This window comes from Chanodichthys erythropterus, chromosome 17 (genome assembly GCF_024489055.1).
Source record: "Chanodichthys erythropterus isolate Z2021 chromosome 17, ASM2448905v1, whole genome shotgun sequence".
NCBI lineage: Eukaryota > Metazoa > Chordata > Actinopteri > Cypriniformes > Xenocyprididae > Chanodichthys > Chanodichthys erythropterus.
Window position 1 is genome coordinate 11314680 of NC_090237.1, and position 19800 is coordinate 11334479.

The 19800-nt window shown below is 35.9% G+C and overlaps 1 protein-coding gene across 2 annotated transcripts; it reads left to right on the forward strand.

The window, feature by feature from the left end:
* The first annotated feature begins 11159 nt into the window (after positions 1-11159).
* Positions 11160-18678, forward strand: LOC137004714 (calcium-activated chloride channel regulator 1-like). Of its 2 annotated transcripts, XM_067365300.1 has the most exons (15): positions 11160-11317; positions 13287-13424; positions 13519-13669; positions 13763-13868; positions 13950-14106; positions 14198-14434; positions 14576-14800; positions 14892-15072; positions 15424-15530; positions 15612-15827; positions 15917-16181; positions 16278-16442; positions 16636-16860; positions 17004-17435; positions 17576-18678. In XM_067365300.1, exons 1-15 carry the CDS (start codon positions 11171-11173, stop codon positions 18019-18021), a joined length of 3198 nt encoding a protein of 1065 aa, XP_067221401.1. In that variant the 5' UTR covers positions 11160-11170; the 3' UTR covers positions 18022-18678. The 2 variants fall into 2 exon arrangements, with proteins under 2 accessions (XP_067221401.1, XP_067221402.1); XM_067365301.1 differs by lacking the exon at positions 17004-17435.
* Positions 18679-19800: the final 1122 nt, after the last annotated feature.

Below are 19800 nucleotides of genomic sequence, written 5' to 3' on the forward strand. Positions count from 1 at the left end.
TCATATGACCTGCAAAGTTTTTTCTCAGGTGTGTGTTGGGGTGGGGACACATAGGCTAACTGAAGTGTGTGACTAGAGATGATAGACCTGCTGCACAGTTTTGTTCTAAAGAAATAGTGCAGGGCAGCGTTTCCCAAAAGCATCGTAAGCTTAAGTTGATCGTAGCTTCATTGAAACCAATGGAGCTACGATCAACTTAGGCTTACGATGCTTTTGGGAAACGCTACCCAGGTTAGTAATATAATTTTAAAATATAGATTTAAACGGAGCGCAAGCTCAAACCCTTTGTGACATACTGGATCGAAAATATGTAAAATAAGTTATTTCTAGTCGACTAGTACTAGTTCATTTAAGCCATTAGTGACTAATCACATTTAAATTCATTTAATTTCTTAAATACTGGAGAGAATAAACCATATTAATGAGCGTTTACGCAATATCTATATAGCAAGGGCATGCATAAACCTTGCATTGAGAACTGGCAAAAGTAATGATTATGAAACTGGCAAAAAACAGCAAGGAGACATTTTAATTGTTTACTAATAAAACAAAAATTGACATTGCTGACTCTCATCATTTCCGCAGAGATGCACATTTCATTCGGATAGGCCTACATAATCAGAGAGCCTATTTCTTTTAGCTTTGAATTATTTCGTTTAAAAAAGACATATATTAAATATATATATATATATATTATATTCTGTTCTAATTCAATTCGGTAAATTAATATTTGATTAAAAAATTATTGAATTAGTAATTTTTTTTTTTTTGTGCATCGATGTTGCGCTGTAGATTAGTTAAAGCTTGCTCGCACAGGCAATTCAGCCGATTTAATTTGATTTTCCGACATATGAAATGCATATCTATCTGCAGTGCGGCCTTTCTGCAGTTATTTACATAAATATAGCATATATATTAAGGTTAAGATCCAGAACAAAAATGAAACTGGCACAAATCTTTTGCTATGTGTTTGATAACGCACATGCAAGTACCCAGAATCTACAACAATCTATTATGCCACATTAAAGAGCGCCAAAACGGTATTTATTGCTTGAATTTCTTAATGAAATGGACAGAATTTTAAATCTGAGTCTTTGTTCCATATCAAAAGCAACACAAAGCTTTAAGCCTTTTGCAATTTATTGAGTGGGAGGTGTCAACTGAAAAAGGCATATAGCCTGGGATTCGATATTGGTCTTATGAATGTGACCAAAACAGCAAGGAGACATTTTAATTGTTTATTAATAAAGTAATGTTTTCTGAATCGGTGTCGGCTGCAAAGATGAAGTTGACATTGGCTCTCCTCGTCTCCTCATGGACGCGCTTAGAGAGAGAATGAGCATTCCATTCGGTTTATTCTACATAAACAGAGTAGCCTATTTCTTTTCGTTTTGAATTATTTCGTTTTCGTTAAAGTAGATATTGCATGCTTTCTATAGAGAAATTCCCCATGTATGTGAGGCAAGCAGCCTATACGCTGAGTTTCGGTTCATTTATTGTAAGCATTCCAGTTCACGCGCCAGTGATTGCGCTGGCACATGTCATGATTATATTTTCTACTATATTTGCTTCTTACTTATTACATCCAGGCAATTGGTTGATGAAACATTGATTAAAATTAAGATACAATTTTTACAAAACGAAATTCACTTTAAAGAAAGGCTTTCTACAAAACAAAACTTGAGTGAATTTCGTTTTGTAAAAATTGTATCTCAACTTTAATCAATGTTTCATCAACCAATTGCCTGGATTTAATAAATAAGAAGCAAAATATAGCAGAAAATATAATCCTGACATAGATGCGCGGGCGCGATCACTCGCAGGTGAACTGGAGCGTGCCTTATAGGCTAAATGAACCGAAACTCAGCGTATAGGCTGCTTGCCTCACATACATGAGAAATATACAGAAAGCGTGAAATGTCTACTTTTAAACGAAATAATTCAATAGGCTACTCTCTGATTATGTAGGCCTAATCGAATGAAATGTGCATCTCTGCGGAGATGATGAGAGTCAGCAATGTCAACATCTTTGCAGCCGACACTGATTCAGAAAACATTAGGTTATTAATAAACAATTAAAATGTCTCCTTGCTGTTTTTTTTTTTTTGTTTTTGTTTTTTTTTTTTTTGCCACTTTTATCATCATTACTTTTGCCGGTTCTTAATGCAAGGTTATATCTATATAGTAGGCTACCCAAGACTCCACAGAGTCATATAGATATTGCGTAAACACTCATTAATATGGTTTATTCTCTCTAGTATTTAAGTAATTATATGAATTTAAATGTGATTAGTCACTAATGGCTTAAATGAACTACTACTAGTCGACTAGAAATAATTTATTTCACATAGTTTTGATACAGTATGTCACAAAGGTTTGAGCTTGTGCTCCGCACCATATTCTGACACAAACACAGAGGGAGCATCTACATTATTATCAGTTTAAAATTATATTTGTGTATGACTAAACTGTACTATTTCTTTAGAACAAAACTTTGCAGCAGGTATATCGACTCAAGTCATATACCAATCTTCTTCAGTGTCCCACCCCAACACACACCAGAGAAAAAACTTTGCAGGTCATATGAGAGAGAGCATACTTGCATTCAGTGAGCTTATAATGCTGCATTTTATTGTCAGTAAACGTAAGGGCGTTGTAAAATAAATAAAATAATAATAAAATAAAAAATGCATAAGTGGAAAAATTAAATCTATTTTTTCATTAAACAACAGTTTAAATATAAATATATTAAATATATTACATTATACAAAATGACCAAATAAAAGAGCAGAATAAGCTGATCTAGCATGTTAAATGGTGGCATCTTAGCAGATGAATGGTACATCCCCTTAAGCTCACAGAAATGGTTTGACCCAAGTTCTCAGCAGCCAATGACAATGACCCATTCAAACAGATTTTTAACGCATATTTAACGTGTTGATTTTTCACGCGTATTTCACGCGTTAAATACGTGTATTTAACGTGTATTTTACGTGTGAAATACACGTCAAATACACGTATTTAACGCGTTGATTTTTCACGCGTATTTAACGCGTGAAATACGCGTTAAATACGCGTGAAATACACGTATTTAACGTGTTGTTGACGTGTTAAAATTCACGTATATTTGGCCCTCATGGCCTTCCATAATGGAGTTCCCAGTTCGTCCAAATAGTGACGCCTTTCGCGTCTCCAGAGCGACGCCGGGGGCGCTTGACCATGCTTCAATCTTTGACGCCTCGGGAGTGAGAACGGGTTGACATTCACTGAGTGAATATTATGAAAATAGAATATATATTTCTCGCTAAAAATGTAATCAAACCTTATTTTTATGCAGAAACTAACTCAAAATATTGTTCATAGCAACCAAAACGTAGCAGTTTCACATTATTCTGGCGAGATCAGATAAATCTTTGCAACAACGCGCAAGCGAGTGATTATGTACATTCACTGAATGAATATTATGAAAATTAAATATATATTTTTTTGCTTAAAATGTAATCAAACCTTATTTTGATGCAGAAAATAAAATATTGTTCATATAGCAACCAAAACGTAGCAGTTTCACATTATTCTGGCGAGATCTGAAAAATCTTTGCAACAACGCGCAAGCGATTATGTACATTCACTGAGTGAATATTATGAAAATAGAATATATATTTCTCGCTAAAAATGTAATCAAAACTTATTTTTAATGCAGAAACTAACTCAAAATATTGTTTTTTTCACTAAAAAGAGAAACGTCCACCATGTTTTTTGTTCTCACAGCCGGGCTCTCTAAAGTCACGTGACTTGGACGCAAAACAACAGGCAAAAAAAATGTAAGTGTCATACAATTTAAGGCAGGGATGGACAACTCCGGTCCTGGAGGGCCAGTGTCCAGCAGAGTTTAGCTCCAACCCTAATCAAACACACCTGAACCAGCTAATCAAGGTCTTTAGGATTAGTAGAAAGTTATAGGCAAGTGAGTTTTTATCAGGGATGGAGATAAACTCTGCAGGACACTGGCCCTCCAGGACTGGAGTTGTCCATCCCTGATTTAAGGGCCATTATTGTAACCCCTCTACGTTTTGCACTTTGGACCAACGTAGTCAGGATACGTTTTCATATGAGACTGGGTTGCTTATTTTCTTTTGGCTTTTGTGCCATAACAAATGTGTTTTAAATGGTTACAGCAAAAAAAAAAAAAAAACATGTTATCAAGTATAAACATTAAGGGAAATGTAATTAACATTCCCCTTATCACTAGAATAACAGAATATTGATTCAATTTCCAGTGAATAATAAATCACAAGAATTTGAAGAAACTTCCTGGGCATGTCAAAAGACCATTTCCTAGAGTGACTCAGACAATGACCTGAAACTTTCCAACCTTGAATCATGTATGTTTTCCAGCAGAATGTAACCTCTTTTATCCAGCTGATATGTGTTGGAGGGTCTGCCTTTTTCCACTGAAATAATATTTAACCATTACTCAGAGATTGGATCTAAATGAGTTTGGTGATTCAGGTCAAATATTGATTATGTGAAAACATAACGAACACCACCTGATCACCCTTTTGTCTTTGCTTGTCTGGCTGCTATAACTCAACTACAACTTGCCCAAACAAATTCTAACATTAAAAAGCCAAGGGTCAAGAGCTCAACTAAAGCAAACCCTAATCTCTGTAATAGTGTCTTAAAAATTGTGATTTTCTCCTTTGGCGATTCAGCGTGTTATCATCAGGTGTCTTCAATAATGGTCAATCATCACTCAATTAAACACTTATTTATCTCATTAATGCGTCAGTGGGTGGAATAAAAATATGGCAGGACTTTTACTTTCTGACCCCTGGACTTTCCACCTCTGCTGTAGTGTAAACTTGGCCTTAGACTGTTTGACACTACTCTATTTCTGTAAATGGTTTTTATGATCAGTTAAGTCTGAAATAAATAATTAATAATTATTAAATAATTAAGTCCCATAATTGTTATAAATTACATTTAAACTATGGAAAACATTAAATCTGTGTTTTAAATTAGAGTGATTTTTTTTCCCTAAACCACTTCAGTGGAAATCCCGCCCTGGACCCAGCCAACATAGCATGGTGGGTCCCAGATGGATGTCACCTGGGCAGCCTAACTGGGGCCCAGACATTTTTGTCCACGGTTTCCATGGAGGCCGCACATGGGTTAGCCCTGATGAAATGAACACTGCTCAGTGTGCACACTACAGGCTGTTAAATGTTACACAGAAACATACTGGAGTTAATGAGATAATTAGGTGATAATGAGCAGAATCACAGAAGGACAGAGGAACAACAAGAACTACAACTTCAGCCAAAGCCTTCGATGAAATCAACTGAAGATAAAAGACATTAAATCACTGAAGATCTGATTAAACATCTCCACAAACAGCATTTCCAGCTTCACTTATAACTAACCAGACTGACTTTATTTCTGACATACATCTACAAAAGTTGTTATTGAGAATTACCAGAGGTTTAGATGTTGATGATTTGTTGAAAATAAGTTTGGTTTGATGTCACCGTGATCGAGGTCAGCGCTTACTTCAGTTAGGCAGTTTGACTCTTGACTGTTTTTGTAATAATGTTTCTTTGGCTGCTCTTGCTGTTTGTTATGGCAAGAAAAGCAAAATACAGTATGTTTAGCTGTTGTCAGCTGTTCAATGATATGAATCTAATTGTCATAATTTTGTGGCTTTTTTCACTGATCTAATGACTGAGCTTTATATGAAAAAAAAGTTATTAATTTTGTGCTGGATCTTCTCCAGAACTAAAAAAAAAAAAAAAAAGAGCAGAAGAATAAATCTGAATAATACAACATACATTAAATCCTTTAAAACATCTGCAAAATTTATATACACACAGACATCAAGAATCAGTGTATGAGTCTCAACAATGGTGACATGCTTCATGCTGCAATGCATTCTGGGTGCCTCATACAAAACTCATCCATGACTCCCAGAATGCATTGCAGCATGAAGCATGTCACCATTCTTGAGAATCATATGCTGATTCTTGATGTCTGTGTAAGTCAATATTGCAGGAGGTTTGACATGTTTAGTGAACAATATATTTTTCAAACTTTCTGATTAAAATATTTTTATTGTTGTAATTCAAGAAAAGATTCAGCACAAAGTTAATCACATTTTGCTCATAAAAAGCTCAGTCATTAGATCAGTGAATTAAGCCACTAAACGACTATATTTTTAATCATTTAGCAACAAACGACTATATTTTTAATCATTTAGCAAAAAACTACATTACCTCTAGTTTTTCTTGCCATAACTAACAGCAAGAGCAGCCAAAGAACACTAATACAGTCAAGAGTCAAACTGCCTAACTGAAGTAAGCGCTGACCTCGATCACGGTGACATCAAAGCAAACATTTTCAACAAATCATCAACATCTAAACCTCTGGTAATTCTCAATAACAACTTCTGTAGATGTATGTCAGAAATAAAGTCAGTCTGGTTAGTAATAAGTGAAGCTGGAAATGCTGTTTGTGGAGATGTTTAATCAGATCTTCAGTGATTTAATGTCTTTTATCTTCAGTTGATTTCATCGAAGGCTGTGGCTGAAGTCGTAGTTCTTGTTGTTCCTCTGTCCTTCTGTGATTCTGCTCGTTATCACCTAATTATCTCATTAACTCCAGCATGTTTCTGTGTAACATTTAACAGCCTGTAGTGTGCACACTGAGCAGTGTTCATTTCATCAGGGCTAACCCATGTGCGGCCTCCATGGAAACCGTGGACAAAAATGTCTGGGCCCTAGTTAGGCTGCCCAGGTGACATCCATCTGGGCCCCACCATGCTATGTTGGCTGGGGAGATGGTTCTAAACATTTAATTGGCTATTTCAATAACGATTGCCTACACCCAACCCTGATCCCTAAAACTAAAGGCCCTAAAATATACTTCAAATGAAATCGAAGACCGAACTGATGTGACATAATTTCGAACAAAATCAGGTCGAAGCGGAGTTCGTTTTGTGTTCTTTTTGGAAGTTCGAAATGGCTTGCCAAAGTGAACTTTCAGGGAAAGTTAGCTTCAGCTGAAAAACACCTTCATGCCCCTACTGGTCCATGACGATAACGTAATAAGAGGTGTGCACTGAGGCTCCGCCTTCATTCACGTGGAAGTCTTCTCTGACTCATTTGATCTGTTGAGTTCGTTGAGGTAAGATCTCCGCAGCTGAAAACATGAACACACAAACGAAGGTAACGGCTACGTACGACTAATTTGAAAAATCTGTGTGACTGCCACAAGGGGGCGAAATATACTGTGTCCTAACCAGACTTGACAAAGCTACAAGAGGACAAAATCAATCAAAAATCACAGCCAATCATAACAGCGTGTGGGCGGGCTCTGTTCGCAGCTAAACACAAAACCAAACGAAATTAAACTCAACAAAATTAAACCATAAAACATTATTCAAAATACAGTGACTGATACAATCTTTGTCATGAAATATACTTGTTTAAGCTTTGCTTAATATTAAAATGGTTTGAGCTTGAATATCATTTGGCATGACTATGAGACCAACAATGGATAATTTACCTCAGACTTAGAGTTTGAAAAGAAATAAAAGGAAAAAAGAACGTTCAAACTGTAATAAATACTTTTCTTTGTGCATTAATGTCCTTGTTCCCTCTCTATGACCTGTCCTGAAATATTCCCATCCCAGAAATATAGAAACCATTTCAAAAATAGAATCCTTTGTCGTGTCGCAGCTGGTTAGGACAGTGGTCATTTTGTAGCCAAAGCTCTTGAAATTTACATTTTCCTGGCATGTTTGCCTTATTTAACAGGCACAGGTGACTGCATTTGACTTAAGTTGATGAGCGGGAAAGGAATAAAATGCTGCTAAAAAATAGCCTAACCATAACAATAGGCAAAACAACTAAATAAAAAAATGTGGTATAGAAAAATTACATTTTGATAAATGGAAACTTTTGAGGAGAATTTGTCATTCAGATACAGATTTTATTGAAGAATCGGAAATTATGAAAAATACTGAATGGATTGACGAAGCTTTCAGTACTACTTTGCAAAAGACTCGTTCTGATTTGTTAAAAAAGAAGTCAAGAAAAAGTCATGAAAAAGCATTCCTTTACTTTTATTACGACCTATTCTTCTAAGTCATTCTTGATACGATCCATTTTTAAAAAATATTGGTATTTAGTATCTTCTGATCCTGAACTGAGTACAATTTTCCGATACCCTCCACTGATTGTATTTAAACGAGCGAAAAATCTAATAGATCATGTAGTACACGCTCGTTTTCAAAGTGGTATCGCTAGGTCCTCTCAGAAATGAATTAGTCCATTACAAAATGGAAATTATCGCTGTGGTAAATGTGCGCAGTGTAACAATACAACTAAAACCTCATTCTTTTGTCATCCTAGAACTGGGAAGAAATATGGTATTCATTCTGTTATCACTTGTACGTCTACACACGTTGTTTATCTGATTCGGTGTCCTTGTGGTTTGGGCTATGTGGGAAAAACTTCACGTCAATTAAAACAAAGAATCAGTGAACATAAAAGTTCTATCAGAAGAAAAGATGTTAATTATCCAGTCGCTGCCCAATTTTTAATATTTTAATCATGATGTTTCTTCCTTACACTTCTGTGGGATTGAAAAAGTGAGTGTACCACCTAGAGGGGGCGATATTGAATTGCTCTTACAGAGACGTGAATTGTTCTGGATTTTTACTCTTCAGACTTTATCACCTATGGGTATGAATGATGAAGCACTGTTTAATGTGATGTTATGAAATATGATCATTATATATATGATATCATTAATAATACTCCTTTAAAGATATCATTAATAATACTCCTTTAAATTTATTATATATATATATATATATATATATATATATATATATATATATATATATATATATATATATATATATTCTATTTTATTATATAATTGTTGAGTTAATGTGATGTGGTGTTAATGATTATTTAATCACTGATCTTGATTGGATATTGATGATTCTTTGTGATTCATGATGTTTTAAATACAATGGAGTTTGAATACAATGTTTATGCCTGATGAAGATCTTACGATCGAAACGTTGCTAATAAAGTGTCTTTTTTATTGTTTTGCAAGTTGATAGTGTGCGGGATTTAATTTTTTGTTTTTTCATATTTTGACTATACCAGTCTTCTTTCCTACGCACCTATCTATCACCTACAGGTGTGCGACGCTAATTATTCATTGATTGATAAATGGAAACTAAAATTTAAAGTGACAAACAAAAATCCCTGTTATTCCATGACTTGGACAAAATATATATATATATATATATATATATATATATATATATATATATATATATATATATATATATATATATATGACTTTCAATGTCTGGAATAGACCTTTTAAAATTCCATGATATTCCAGAAATTCCATGACCCGTGGGAACCCTGAGAAACATAAAAAGAATACAGCATAGACATCCTCAACTTGTAGTGTGTAACTTTAAAGCTGCAGTCCGTAACTTTTTTGGTTAAAAATGATCCAAAATCAATTTTTGAGCAAGTACATAACTAGCCAGTGTTCAAAACCATCTCATTATCTTAGCTCGATTCACAATGGTAAACTTGTAATAATGTTTTATAATAAGAGCGTCATGGTGGATTTCCGTGGGAAATTTGAGCATGCAGCATCTGTGCGTCATTACGTCACGTCTGTAAACAGAAAGGAAGGAGTCCCGTCCAGGCTAGTCGGACTGTGGAGTGGTTACAGAAATTGAAATCTACAGGTAACGCTAATTCTAAATACACATAGTCATGCAATGCTGATGTGAATTTGAGAAAAATATAACAGTAACAATAATTTGCACAGTTTGGCATGATCCGAGCTAAGCGATCGTTAGATTTATTCATCATCGGCAGTGTGATTTATTGTAGGCCTAATGCTTTTCCCCTCAGTTGGTCAGAACAAAAGTGGCAGAAATGTTAGTTACTTGTTCAGATGGTATTTTCCAGTGAAAATTCTTATATTGGTCATACTTTCAAGACCTAGAATCTGTGATTCTGAAGTACAGTATCCACACCGGTGCGGTGACTGACAGCAAGCATTAGATTAATCCGCGCTAACGAGCTGTGCCGACGCACAACGCACTTACAGATAACTGTTCCGTATATGCACTCTAAAAAATCTGGGTTAAAAACAACCCAAGTTGGGTTGAAAATGGACAAACCCAGCGATTGGGTTGTTTTGACCCAGCGGTTGGGTTAAATGTTTGCTGGGTTAAATGACCCATCGTGCTGGGTAGTTTTATTTAACCCAAATATTGTTTAAAAATTACTGTACGGCTGGCTTAAAATGAACCCAAAATAGGTTGGAAATTAAAAATCAGACACATAATTACTAGAGGCAACAATAATAATCAAAAGATGAGCATTTATTAATAAGCAATTTAATAAATGTTTATTGTTTAAGTATTATTCAAATGTTTGTTTATTAAACATATTAATAAATATTAATTTCCAACATATTATGGGTTCATTTTAAGCAAGAAATACAGTATTTTTTAAACAATTTTTAGGTTAAATAAAACTACCCAGCAGGTTGGGCAAACATTTAACCCAACCGCTGGGTTTGTCCATTTTCAACCCAACTTGGGTTGTTTTTAACCCAGCATTTTTTAGAGTGTGACTGCAATTGCAAGTTTCAAACAGAGATGGCAAAAAAGAAGAAAAATTGCGGACTGCAGCTTTAAGTGTAATAGATAGATTTGATTAAACACTAATAGTTGTAATAGTAGGCAAAATTTTAATTTTATAATTGTTTTCAAGTGTCTTGTTGAGTTTTTATGTAATAATCAATCATTTAACCTATGATGGTGAACACACTTGCATTTTTTGTTTTATGCGCTCTTTTGAGCCCATATCAATGCACTGCCACAGTATAGTCACACCAAGTAAACTAATTGTTAGCAAACATTTTTCAAATGTACAATCCGTGTGCAAATTTAATATATGAAGTATAAATACATCTTATGTTTTAATTGGACCAGAATGTAGTCACGCCCCTGCATGACATTGAAGCACACACCCTCTTCTCTCTGATCAGACTCCTCAAGACCACTTGTGACATTGTTCAAAACTGGGTTTCAAGAGTTGCTGTTCATCAGAACTCTACAGCTATGGACTCAAGAACAGTGTTGGTCTTATTATGGATGTTGCTGTCGTCCTCCACTGGAATCAAACTAGATGGAAATGGTTATGTTGATGTTACCATTGCAATCAGTTCAAGAGTACGACAGGATAACACACTCATTGATAAAATCAAGGTGATTATATACTTTTTTGTCTATTTAAGGATGCAGCAATATTATCAATATCGTAGTATCACGATAGCAAAATTGTCTCTATATGACTCACATGACTGTATGAAACAATGCGTCTTCTAATATTTGATAGTGTTATAATATTTAATAATATTTTTCTGTTATACAGATGTTTTTATTACTGTTTTATGTATATGTTTTAAGCAATATTGTATTATTTACAGTCATGCCAATAAAGCAATTCTGGATTTGAAAGAGTGAGACCCAGCTAACTTGTCGGGCTATCACCAGACCAAGCTCAATTTAAAATTGAACATTGGTCTGGGGAGTCTGCTACGTATTTTCTACTGCACAAGAGGCGTGATCAACGAGCATTATTCACGCAACTGGATAGTCCTTCAACCAATCAGATCAACGATCCGGGTGACGTACTTTGCAGCGAGGGTACACAGCAAAATCTCCAGAGTTAAATCAACTCTGCTCAGGGCACATATGGTCCCTCTCTAAATAGTTTTAAAATAGAAATGTTTTCTGAAAACACCTGCAATTGTTGATAAAGAAGCTACTTTGCAAAAGTCAGGGGTCAAGAGCTCAACTAAAGCAAACACCAACCTCCATGATAGTGACCTCAAACGAAACATCTAAACTTCTGTAGATGTGTGACAGAAATAAAGTCAGTCTGGTTAGTAATAAGTGAAGCTGGTAATGCTGTTTGTGGAGATGTTTAATCAGATCTTCAGAGATTTTATGTATTTTATCTTCAGTTCATATAAGGCTGTGGATGAAGAAAGTTGTAGTTTGTGGGGACTTACATTATGAAATAAACGTTTTTCTCTAAAACATGTTGGCCACAATTATTGGCACCCCTAGAAATTCTTAGGAGTAAAATATCTCTGAAGTATATTCCTATTCATATTTACATTTTTAGCACACCAGGGTGACTAGGAGCATGAAATTGTCCAGCCATGACTTCCTGTTCCACAGCAGTATAAATATGAGGAAACGCAAAGGCCCAATTCCCGTAATCATTCATCCCAATGAGTAAAACAAAAGAATATAGTTCTGATGTGCAACAAAAGATTGTTGAGCTTCACTAAATAGAAAGTGACTGTAAGAAAATGGCTAAAGCATTGAAAATCCCCATTTCCACCATCAGGGCAATAATTAAGAAGTTCCAATCAAATGTTACAAATCTGCCTGGAGGAGGACGTGTGTCTAAATCGTCCTAATGTGTGGTGAGGAGGAGAGTTTGAGTGGACTAAGACTCTCCAAGGAGCACAGATTGTTAGTTGAGTCTTGAGTCTCAGAAAGCCTAAAAAAATGATCAAACAGCACCTACATCGCCAAAAGTTGTTAGGAAGGGTTTCAAGAAAAATCCTCTGCTCTCATCCAGAAACAATCTTCAGCATATTCAGTTATCAGACACGACTGAAACTTCAAAAGGGATCGGCATCTATCGTCAGATTAAACTAAAACAAGAGCTTTTTGGCAGCAAACCCACCAGATGGGTTTGGTGCACACATGGATAAAAGTACCCCATGTCCACAGTTAAATATACTACTGGATCTTTAATGTTGTGGACCTATTTTTCTGCTGGAGGTCCTGGACATCTTGTTCAGATACATGGTATCATGGATTCTATCAAATACCAAATAATACTTTATATCGAGGAATTATCATACTGTGAGATTTTGATAATGTTACATGCCTACTATTTAACAAAACAAGCATTAATTTTTTTTGTGGCTTTTGTGAAACATACTATTTTGTTGCATTTTTTTAAAGAAAATCATATAAAGAAACATATAGGGTGAATTCAGGTTGATTGGGACACTTTTTATCTCAATTGCAAAAAGTTTTATCTCAATTCACCCTAATCAAGTTTCATTAACAGTATTTGTGAATGAACAAATTAATTACTTTTTTTCTAAATACTGTATATTGAGTTTTTTCTCATTTTTCATTCTGACAGGACATGGTCACTAAAGGGTCGACTCATCTTCATCAAGCATTGGATAAAAAGGTCTATTTCAAAGAAGCAACGATACTCGTTCCACCCCACTGGAATAGTACGGAATTTACCAAAGCAAGAACAGAGTCTTATGAAAATGTACAGATAATTATGCCATTTTATCTTACTTGTCAAATATTAACGTTTAATCATTTCATTAACATACTGCTGACAATTTCAATGTGAAATGCAGGCAAACGTAAGAATTGATAATGCTAATCCAGCATATGGTGATGAACCCTACACTCTTCAATATGGTGAATGTGGAGCTGAGGCTCAGTTCATTCATTTCACCCCAAACTTCCTCAGAGACGACACACACATTAAGACTTATGGGTCAAGAGGTGAATGTCATTTGTTATCCTTCAACATTTATGGAGGTTAATGCACTAATCTCTTTGTTTTTTTAACATGAATATTTGTTTGTTTGTTTGCAGGAAAGGTCTTGGTTCATGAATGGGCTCATCTGAGATGGGGCGTGTATGATGAATACAGTGAAACAAATCCATTCTACCACTCTAATGGTCGTATTAAAGCTACAAGGTCATAAAACTTAATAAAACAGAATATTTTTAAAATGTCACTGGAAATTATCTCAACCATTGATTTCCTGCTTATCTTTAGGTGTAGCAAAAATATTGCAGGTCAGTTTTCTGATGAATCACGTCGACCGTGCCACAATGATCCACAAACTTTACTACCGACTAAGGAGTGCAAGTTTTTTCCTAACAAATATCAAAACACAGTCAGCTCTATAATGTTCTTACCAAGCCTGGATTCTGTAAGCATAGATTTTACATGTTCCCACATATGCAAATTTTATCTTTGACCATTTGACGAATGAAGAAATTATTTGAAATATTTGGTTTCAGGTGAGCAATTTTTCATTTTGTCGTGACAAGGAGCACAATTCTGAAGCCCCAAACTTGCAAAACAAAAAATGTGGCAACAAAGCAACAAGGACTGTGATATTTGAGGATTCTGTTGATAAAGACGCACTTCGTTCTCTGAAACCACTGCTGTCCTCTCCACCAGCGCCAACTTTCAAAGTTGTACAGCGAAAGCATCGGGTTGTTTGTCTCGTCCTTGATGTCTCAGGAAGCATGACCGTATGCCATAACATTAACTTTACTTGAAAACAAAGATGCTTCCAATTATTATAACCTTCAATGCTCTGATATGATCTAAATCATTTTGAATGAGTATAAACCTGATATTACATGCCTTTTTTTATTGCACCCCTTTTCTAGGGCTCCAGAATCCTCCGACAGCAGCAGGCTGCCACACATTTCCTGCAGACCATCATTGAGGATCAAGCCAGTGTTGGAATTGTAACCTTTAGTTCTGATGCTAAAACTCTGAGCCCCTTGACTACTATTGACAGTGAATCCACACGAGAGAAACTCATCAAATTGTTGCCAAAAGTAGCAGGTGGAGGGACATATATTTGTAAAGGACTCACCCTAGGCTTACAGGTGCAATATTGATCATGTTTATGATGTGTTAAGTATATAGCCTACAGTTTGTTTTATACCAATGATCTGTATTTGTCTTCAAAACTTAAAGGTACTTGAAAAGGACAATGGGGATATGAATGGGGATGAAATCATTTTTCTGACAGATGGTGAGGCGACGGACAACATTAATAGTTGTGTTCCAGCTGCAATTGAAAGTGGCGCCATTATACACACAATAGCTTTGGGTGATAAAGCAGATAAAGCACTGAGGGAAATGGCTGACAAAACTGGTAAGTACCATTGTCACATAATGACGTACAGTGTTCCAGAAAAAGTCTAAATTTATTATAGTAGGCCTTCATCTATAGGTGGATCTTGACATGAAACATTTTGGGAACTAACAAAATTTCAAAGCAATTGGCAAATCTACAAACATATGTTGCTAGAAGGATAACAAATTATCTGAGCCACATTAGTAACTTTTAACCAATTGATCCCAAGGTGATTTTTGTTATATATTGTTTGATGTTTTGGTATGTATGTGTGAAAAATGCAAAAATGTAGTAAATCATAATATTCATATTATGAATGTCTGTTTATTATCCAGTGTGTGTTTCTCATATGTTTTATGTTGGAATTAGAGGGGAAATTTATCACAGCCAGTGACGACATTCTCTCTAATCAGCTATTGCATGGATTTTCTTCACTCACGATACAAACAGGAGATCAAACAAAAGACCCAGTTCAGGTTTGACATGTAATTTCTCATGGTAAAATACTTTAAGATTATTATGAATATTCTAATAATTCATTTTTATCAACACTTTAGATAGACAGTGCGGGAAAAAAAACATCAGACTGGTTCAATGGGACAATATTAGTGGATCAGACCATTGGTACCAAAACCAGCTTTACAATAACCTATGAAACAAGTTTACCTGACATTTCCATACAGTCACCAAGTGACTCAACCTACAAACAAGTACAGATGCGTCACTATGAATCAGCAAAAACAGTCACTTTAAAAGTTCCAGGAACTGCACAGGTGACAACCAGCACGAGATTTCATTAACTTTCCTAAAACATTAAAATTCATTAATTATTAATCTAATAATACTATTGTGTGTTTGCTAGCCTGGGGACTGGAAGTACAGTATCCAAACTACAATAAGTCAGTCTCTGATTATAACAGCAACGAGTCAAGCGGCGCGAGCTGATGTTCCTCCTATCATAGTAAAAGCCCGCATGAACCAGCAGTTCAGTGACGGCACTAAACCCTTGATAGTGTTTGCTCAGGTCAGTCAGAATTACATGTCTGTAATAAAGACTGAAGTGTGGGCTACGCTGGAGTCTGAATCTGGATCTGCACAACAATTACGACTCCTGGACAATGGAGCAGGTAAATTACCCATCATTTTTGTTTCAAGTGTGCACTCAACTCAGATTTACACTATAAGGCCAAAAGTGCTCAAATTAATCGAGTATTTTTTTACAGGAGCTGATGCTTTTAAAGATGATGGCATTTATTCCAGATATTTGATACAGATGAAAAAAGGGAGAAGCAGCTTGAAAGTAAGAGTGAAGAATCTAGATGGACAAGCCAGATTCACTGTCCAAAAAAGGGGTGGTGCCCCATACGTACCTGGATATGTGGTAAACGGTAAATCGTGTTCAAACGGTAAAACTGTTCAAACATTTGTCCAAGTGGATGCTGCTTACTGGTGGTGTTGAAGAGGAGAAACCCCCTGATATGGGTGTACAGTAGTACAGGAAATGCAAAAACATATAAATACTTCATTAATTAATTAAATTCCTCAACTTTAAATGTATTCATGCGGTTCCTCTAATTTCAGGTGTGGTGGAGCTGAACCCTCCAAAGCCTCCAGTTTCTGAGGAATCACTCGAGGTTGGAAGATTTACCAGGACAGCCACTGGAGAGAGTTTTGAGGTGGTTTTTACAGGCTCAACACCACCAAATTTCCCTCCTAACAGAATCACAGATCTGAGTGCTGAGATCCAGGAGGACTCTGTGCTTCTCAACTGGACGGCTCCTGGTGAAGACCTCGACCAAGGGACAGGTAAATCATACAGTTACTATACCAGAATTTAAAATTTCGTTAACGTCTTCACTGACAACATAGAAGTAGTGTCAAATTTAGAGATTTTAGATGAAATAATGAAAATTTAACTGTCTTGCATGGGATGTTTCTTTTCCTTTAAGCTAAATCCTATGAGATCAGGTGGAGCTATGACCTTCAAATGCTTCGAGAAAACTTCAGCAATGCTCATGTAGTCAACACATCTACCGTCTCACCGCTGGAGGCTGGATCAGTTGAACAGCATTCATTCAATCTCAGTTTCACAATCCAAAATGGCACCACACTCTTTTTTGCAGTTCAGTCTGAGGACAAACAAAATGCGAAATCAGAAACTTCCAACATTGCTCAAGCTTCAAAGATCCTCCCTGATGCTCTCTCCAGTGGACAGCCACTCCAGTCGACAGCCACCAGAGAGTGTTTTGAAATGGTTTTTACAGGCTCAACCCCACCAAATTTCCCTCCTAACAGAATCACCGATCTGAGTGCTGAGATCCAGGAGGACTCTGTGCTTCTCAGCTGGACGGCTCCTGGTGAGGACCTTGACCAAGGGACAGGTAAAGCATACAGTTACTAAACCAAAATTTAAAATACAAAGTTTTTCATCTTCACTGACAACATAGGAGTAGTTTCAAATTTAGATCATGAAATAATGTAAATTTAATTGTCTTGCATGGCATGTTTCTTTTGCTTTAAGCTAAATCCTATGAGATCAGGTGGAGCTATGACCTTCAAATGCTTCGTGAAAACTTCAACAATGGTCATGCAGTCAACACAGCTGCCGTCTCACCGCTGGAGGCTGGATCAGCTGAACAGCATTCATTCAATCTCAGTTTCACAATCCAAAATGGCACCACACTTTTCTTTGCAGTTCAGTCTGAGGACAAAGAAAATGCGAAATCTGAAACCTCTAACATCGCTCAAGCTTCAAAGATCCTCCCTGATCCAACCCCCTCTGCAATATCAAACCCAGGCTTGAATTTGACAGTTCTAGTAATTTCATTGTGTGTTGTAACTATGGTCATATGCTTTGTTGTTGCTGTAATCACATGGTCAGAGAGACGCAGAAAAAGCTTTGATATAAGCAGTAATTTGGAATTAACAATTTGGAATCCAACAACTTTAGAACATTACTTAAAATAACCATTTTGATCAGACAGAATTTCTTACTTTCTGAATATTTTTTCAAGTACATGTATTGCTATCTCATTTAGAAGTCACATTTATAATAGATTCTCTATCGATTTATCTTCCTCTGAAATGTGAGCGACTTTAAATACAAAAGAATAAAAATATTTTTGTACAGTAAGACATGTATTAAACTTTTATTATGATGATTTAAAGCACATTTAAGTCAGTCTTTGAATTTTAAATGGGGACCTATTATGCCATTTTTCAAAGTCTTGAATTTGTTTTTGGGCTCGACTAGCTTGTCATGCTTGAATGCTCAAAAAAACACTTTATTTTTCACCTTATTTTATAGTGTTGCAGCACCTTTCTTCCCAGTCTGTCAGTAATGCATGGTTTAGAATCCTGTCTCTGTGAAGCCTCTCCTTCTGAAAAGCTCAATGTGCTCTGACCAAACGCACCAAAAGATTATGCCCAGCATGTGCATGCTGTCACTGTTTTCACAGATTTGTGTATTTGTAGTTTACATCGAAACTATAACTGTATCATTTTCAAAAACTTCCACTTTGAACCCCGTTTTCAAACGTTTGCATTTTCAGGCCCCCAAAACGTTTTTTTTGTCATGTAAATGAGTGGCCAAAACGTATGAAGAGGTAAACTCAAGAAACTCAACCAGGCATCACCCCCTTTTTTTTGCATAAGCCTTGGACAGGAATTATTTATATTAAGACTACAATCGAGGTGTTAAAGGATTAGTTCACTTTCAAATTAAAATTTCCTGATCATTTACTCACCCCCTTGTCATCCAAGATGTTCATGTCTTTTTTTCTTCAGTCAAAAAGAAATTAAAGTCCCTGTGAAGTTGCAAACGACAGTGTTGTGCTGTATTTCCAAGTGAAACAGAATATTGAATAAAGGGAAGGTTTTACTTTAGCGCTCCTCCTCTCCATCTCTCACTCATAGCAGACTACGGTTTGAGGGGAGTGTTTTAAGCGTTTTCAACCCAAGCCGTCAAACTGACGTCATCAGAGAAGGGACGCCATTCCAGACCGGAAGTAACTTTTCAGGTTTTGATTAAAGATTAAGCCATTTTTTTCTGTGTAATAACTTGCACGGATTAATTGTTTACCACAAGACTAGTAATATGCACTAACAAAGTAAATAGGGTTAATTTTGATTTCATGACGACTTTAAGGTTTTTTTATGAAAACATTCCAGGATTTTTCTCCATATAGTGGACTTCAATGGAGCCCAAACGGTTGAAGGTCAAAATTACAGTTTCATTGCAGCTTCAAAACATTCTACACAATCCCAGACGTGGAATAAGGGTCTTATCTACAGAAACCATCGCTCACTTTCTAAAAAAAGATTTAAAAATTTTATACATTTTAACCATAAATGTTCATCTTGAACTAGCTCTCTTCTTCTCTATTAGAATTCCGGCATTGTAGACGCTGCTAAGTGTATTACTGCCCTCCTCAGGTTAAAGTTTAAACTAACTGTTATATACTTGCACTAGCATATTGTATATGAAAATTTTGTTCAAACTTTGACCTGTGGAGGGCAGTAATACACTTACCAGTGTCTACACTACTGGAATTCAAATAGAGAAGAAGAAGAAGAGAGCTAGTTCAAGATGAGCATTTATGGTTAAAACATATAAAATTATTATTTTTTTAGAAAATGAGCGATGGTTTCTCTAGATAAGACCCTTATTTCTCGTCTGGGATCGCTGTAAACTGTAATTTTGACCTTCAACCGTTTGGAGGCCATTGAAGTCCACTATAAGGAGAA